This window comes from Octopus bimaculoides, chromosome 3 (genome assembly GCF_001194135.2).
Source record: "Octopus bimaculoides isolate UCB-OBI-ISO-001 chromosome 3, ASM119413v2, whole genome shotgun sequence".
Taxonomy (NCBI): Eukaryota; Metazoa; Mollusca; class Cephalopoda; order Octopoda; family Octopodidae; genus Octopus; species Octopus bimaculoides.
The window spans coordinates 88382592-88387903 of NC_068983.1; the positions used below are offsets into that span (position 1 = coordinate 88382592).

At 36.7% G+C, this 5312-nt stretch overlaps 1 protein-coding gene across 10 annotated transcripts in view; it reads right to left on the reverse strand.

Moving 5' to 3' along the window:
* LOC106879385 (uncharacterized) overlaps positions 1-5312 on the reverse strand; it is a 175326-nt gene that overhangs the window by 43840 nt on the left and 126174 nt on the right. For all 10 annotated transcript variants that reach the window (XM_052966277.1, XM_052966275.1, XM_052966276.1 and 7 more), the window contains 2 exons: positions 2462-4738; positions 283-353 (listed from right to left, as the gene is read on the reverse strand). In XM_052966277.1, coding sequence (XP_052822237.1) covers positions 283-353; positions 2462-4738 — 2348 coding nt within the window. The remainder of the gene's footprint in view (positions 1-282; positions 354-2461; positions 4739-5312) is intronic.

Here is a 5312-nt window from a genome sequence, read left to right on the forward strand (position 1 = left end):
GTGCGGGTGACACGTAAAAGCACCCACTACACTCTCTGAGTGGTTGGCGTTAGGAAGGGCATCCAGCTGTAGAAACTCTGCCAAATCAGACTGGAGCCTGGTGTTGCCATCCGGTTTCACCAGTCCTCAGTCAAATCGTCCAACCCATGCTAGCATGGAAAGCGGACGTTAAACGATGATGATGATGATGATGATGATGGCTGCACATGTATGTGTGAGAAAGATAAAAAGATATTTGAGAAAAGTTGTATAGGTATACTGATCATTCCAATTGACACTCACGAGTTCACTGTCTGTGTAACACTAGCACCATCTTCAGGGAGGAACCTTTCTGACTTTGAGGTGGAATCTTTCTATTAGTAATGAACAGGAAGACATATATATATTAAAGATAAACAGGTAGATGTGTAGATGAATGATAAACAAATATGTGCTAATGAGTAACAAATAAATCATCTGCCTGTTCATGATGAACTACTAAATAATCCAAATACTATCACTAAATATTAGCAAGATGAAGTAAAGAAGAAACAGAGTTTCATGTTACATTTTACAATTTACAATTGATTTTTTTTACTCAATGCATACTAAGTTATTTATAAATTACACAGTACATTGGTTAATTAAACATTACCTAATATATGAGTAACTAAAATATTTATACATTACATAATGGATATCTGATTTAGTGAAATATCTATACATCTAATATTTCAGTTAAGGTTATATTGATACAAGACCTAATCCATTTATTAATATATTTTTAAATAACTTATTCTGTGTGATTATGTTATATATATAGATTACATTATATATATGTTACAAACTATTTAAAATAGACTAGTGTAATATTGAGAACCAAGACAGGCAGCTCTCACACACAAATATAAATATAAATTGTATTGGATCTGTTAGTATTGTAGGGATTTGAATCCTATCTGCAAGATACTCAGTTAGGGGTCATGAGTGAGCCACCACGGTTTCACATTATTAATCTATAAATTGACCAATCAGCATGAAGTTGTGGCATGATTTGGCTCCTCAGATGTTCTAGAATTCACTCCCTTTTCATGCCGCAGAAACCAGATGGTGCCTTACTAATCCAGGCAGCCTTGCACATTTGTGCAGACAGTCTCAGATATTTGCGTAGACCACCTTGGGTACTCACAGAAGGCAGACTGCTAAGACCAGACCATCTTCGGCACTCAGACAGACCACCTTGAGCAAGAAACAACTTTGTACCACAGCTAGCCTTCTACAAGACACAGCTCAGTTCTCTTCTCCCAGTTGGCAGTTATATTGTCAGCATCTTTCTTTTGTAAACAGCCAACATAGTAAATCACATACAGCAATAAATATCTTAAAAGTCAAAAGTTTGTGAGTTTGCTTCAGACAAAGCAACCTCTTGACAGTATCCAATAAAACCCAACCATCACCCTTTCTGTGCAACAAAAAAATTACTCCTTCTCCACAAAGGCACCCATTATTGACGTCCGTCACTACCTCATACCCTTGCCAATTCTCTCTCTCTCTCTCTCTCTCTCTCACCCATGTAGCAGCTCTGATTTCCATAGCTCAAAGTCCTGACTGTCTCTTCACTGCACTCTCACCCTAATCCCTATTTCTCCTATCATACTCTCACTCGAGCATTATCTCTCTGCCATTACTCCCTCCTCTAACACCTTTTGACCCCAATCACTGTTTCTCCCATCATACCCTCACTCTTTCATGCACATAACCTACTTTTTTCTCTCTCACTTTCTTGTTCACCCTCTTGGTTATATTTTCTTAAATAAGCACACTGTAAAGCAGTGAGGACTCTTTAGTCTTGTGAAGTACAAGGCAATCTCGCTATTGCTAGTGTCATGATAAAATGCACCCAGTACACTCTGTAAAGTGGTTTACAAATGAGCGTAGATAACATAAGATAAAATCAAGAGATGTCTTTAGTTTGGCTAAAGATCAACCTCTCAAGTGTTAGTGGTACAATGAAATGCATTCAGTATACTTTGTACAGTGGTTGGGGTTATAAAGGGCATCCAGACAGAAAACATATCAAAGATGGAATGCTCAAGCAAGTATATCATCCTCCAGCCCATTTAGGAGGGCAGTAATTTCAAATAAGAGCTAATTTGGACTGTGACAAGCCATGCAACCTATGCCAGCATGGAAAACTGGCTTAATGATGTTGAAGGTGGTGGTGGTAGTGGTGCTTGTGTTAGTGCTAATGCTGGTGGTGGTGGTGGTGATGATGATGATGACAACATTAGCACCGATGATGATCATGATGAGGATGACAATACATATACATACACTCACAAATGTAAACAGTTACACACAGACACACTTCTATTTCAAACTGTCTACTCAATGCACCTGCAACAGAACAAAAGTTAGGACAAATAATATACAAGCAAAAACATTTAGCTCTAGTCTGTCTTTTTATAAGAGTTTTACTTGCCTTTTCTAAATGTGTATCCTTTGAAGTCTCTGTGAAATTGTTGGGAATGAAATTTACTTTGATAGATGAACTTTTTTGAGCATATTTCTCACAGTCTTTAGTCTCTTCACCAATGCAAGCTTGATTTTCAACAACCTGCGAATCCTTTGGTTTGGGATGAGTCACCTCTGCATCACCCACATATTCCTTAGATTTAAAGTGATTTTTTGTTGGAGAACTTACACCTGGAAAACTCTCTGAAGTAGAATTCAGATGACATGTTTGATCTTGGGTCAAAGACAATTTCTCTCTTTTACAGGGTGAAAAAGACGAAGTATGATTGTTGATATTTTCCTTATTTATTTCCAGTTTCTCAGTAGTCAACCCCAAATCTGACTTTTGATTACAGCTACTCACAGAATTTTCTTTTGAAATTTCTTGTTTATTTGATTTTCTGTTGTTAGAAAATGTCACCTGTGACGCCTTTTCAGACCAATGTGAGTTCTTTTTGTTTTGATTAATTATAGGAAAACTTTTGTCTGAAGGCATTTCTAAATTTTTGTTAGTATGATGATTCTTATTAACTTTAGAGGCAGAGGTAATTTTAGCTTCATTAGTATTAGAAATTCTCAAAGGATCAATTGTTTTCAGCTCATTAGAAGACTCACTCTCAGAATGAAGATTACCAACATTTTTGTTTAATATTCCAGATGTAGTTATTTCAGACTCAGTAAACTGAGGTACTTCTCCACTTATCTCTTCTATATGATTGCTGAAGTGAACTTTGTGGGTTTGATGAGGCTTTAGTGCCACCTCAGATCTAAAATTGGCTGGGTCACTGTTTGTTGTTACTTCTCTCCCTGATCTTGGTTTACCAGGGACAGTTTTGTTGACTTTAGCTTTTAATGAGACTTCTATTTTTGGTTCTATCTTAGCAGAATCAATATGATGGGCATTATAATTTGGTATTTCTTTTCTGTTGGAACCAGATTTAGTTGGGTCAGAACTGTGGTCTTTGCAATCTGGAGTTATTTCTGCTTTTGATATAGGCTTACTGTGGACAGTGTTGTGAATCTTATTTTTTGGTATTACTTTTATTTCTAGTTTTGATTCAACAGAATCAATATGGTGGGCATTACAATTTGGCATTACTTCTGTCTCTGAAGTCAATTTAATAGGGTCAGTGCTGTGATCATTGTCATCTGATGACACCTCGATTTTTGAATCACAGGCTGTATTGTGGGTATCACTGCTTGGCATTACTTCTGTCTCTGGTTTAGATTTAACAGAATCAGTGTGGGGTATATTATTATTTAGCATTACCTCTGTTTCTGATTTGGGTATAGTGGGATCGATGTTGTGGGTAGAATTATTTAGGATGTTTTCCCTCTCTAATAAGAAGTCTTCATGGTCAAAATGGGAAATAGAATTATTATTGACATTAATGACATTAAGAACTTCTGTGTCTTCTTCCACTTCAAGTTTAACATGATCAGTGTTTTGAATCTCCTTTACTTCTGGGTTGAGTTCAGCCAAGGTTTGGTCAGTCTGATGGTTTAATACTTTCGCTGTATTTGGCGTCAGATTTATCTGGTCATTATCCTTACTGGCTGAGATTCCTTCAGTTTCTGGTCTCAATTTAGTCAGGTCTTTCTGATCATCACTGCAGTCCAGGTCTTTCCTTATATCTAGTTCTTCTCTAGACTGTTCATTCTTATGATAATCATTCTTTGATATTTCCTCCTCCTCTATCCCATCAGTGTGTGAAACATTTCTACATGAGATTCTCTCTATTTCTGGCCTGAGTTTAGGTAGATCAGAATGAATATCAACTTTGTTCAAGTCATTTTCTACTCCTTGCCTGATGTTGGACTGATCAGTAATTTTGTCTTTATTCAAAACTTTCTCTGACCTCCAAAGGAACTGGTCACTAATATTTTCAGTTTTCTCAATCTCTGGTCTAATTTTGGACAGAGCAGTATGAGAACTACTGTTGTTTTGTATTTTCTCTTCTTCTAGTTTGTGTTTAGTTGGATCAGTGTGTTGGTCACCAATATCCAAGGTTTTCTCCCTCTCAGGCCAAAGTTTGAAATGGTCAGTGTGGTCACCACTTTTGTTCAAAACTTCCTCTAATTCAGAACTGACTCGAGGTTGGTCAGTGTGATGATACCCAGTGCTTTCTAATTTACTGTACATACTGCCACTCTGATGGAATACACTTGATACAAATTCTTCCTTTCCTTTTACTTCTTGAACCTCAGGTAAGATAGACTGCAGTTTGGAGTCTTTCTGTTTAAACTGAAATGGATGAGTAACAAGAAACAATGATTGAGTTTAAATTGAGACAGGTGAGAGGGGTGAAAGGGTGAAGAAGAAAGGTGGCATGTTTAGAGAGTTACAAACAAAACTTTAAAAAAGGGAAGAGACAGAGAGAGAGGCAGTTAGACATATCAGTTATAAATATATGTATGAATGCAGTTGGTGGTGAGGGTGTAGAAGAGTTATAATTAGCTTAAAGCATTGTGGAATATGAAAAATGAGTGTTTTAGGAAGCTGCTACGATGCCACTGGAGCTATATGTATCAAAGCAACAATGACAATGAGATTATAATGCTACCTGGAAAAAATAATTTGTTCCTTATATTTTTTATGCACAGAAATGTAAAAGACTGGATATTTAATTCACTCTCATGTCCTTAAGCACCAGTTCTTCATCCATGATAATTTGTGTGTGTGTGTGTGTGTGTGTGTGTGTGTGTGTGTGAGAGAGAGAGAGAGAGAGTGTGTGTATGTGTGTGTATGTATGCGTGTATGTTTGATGTTACAACTTTCTCCCATCCTCTGCTACATTATATATACATACATACATACA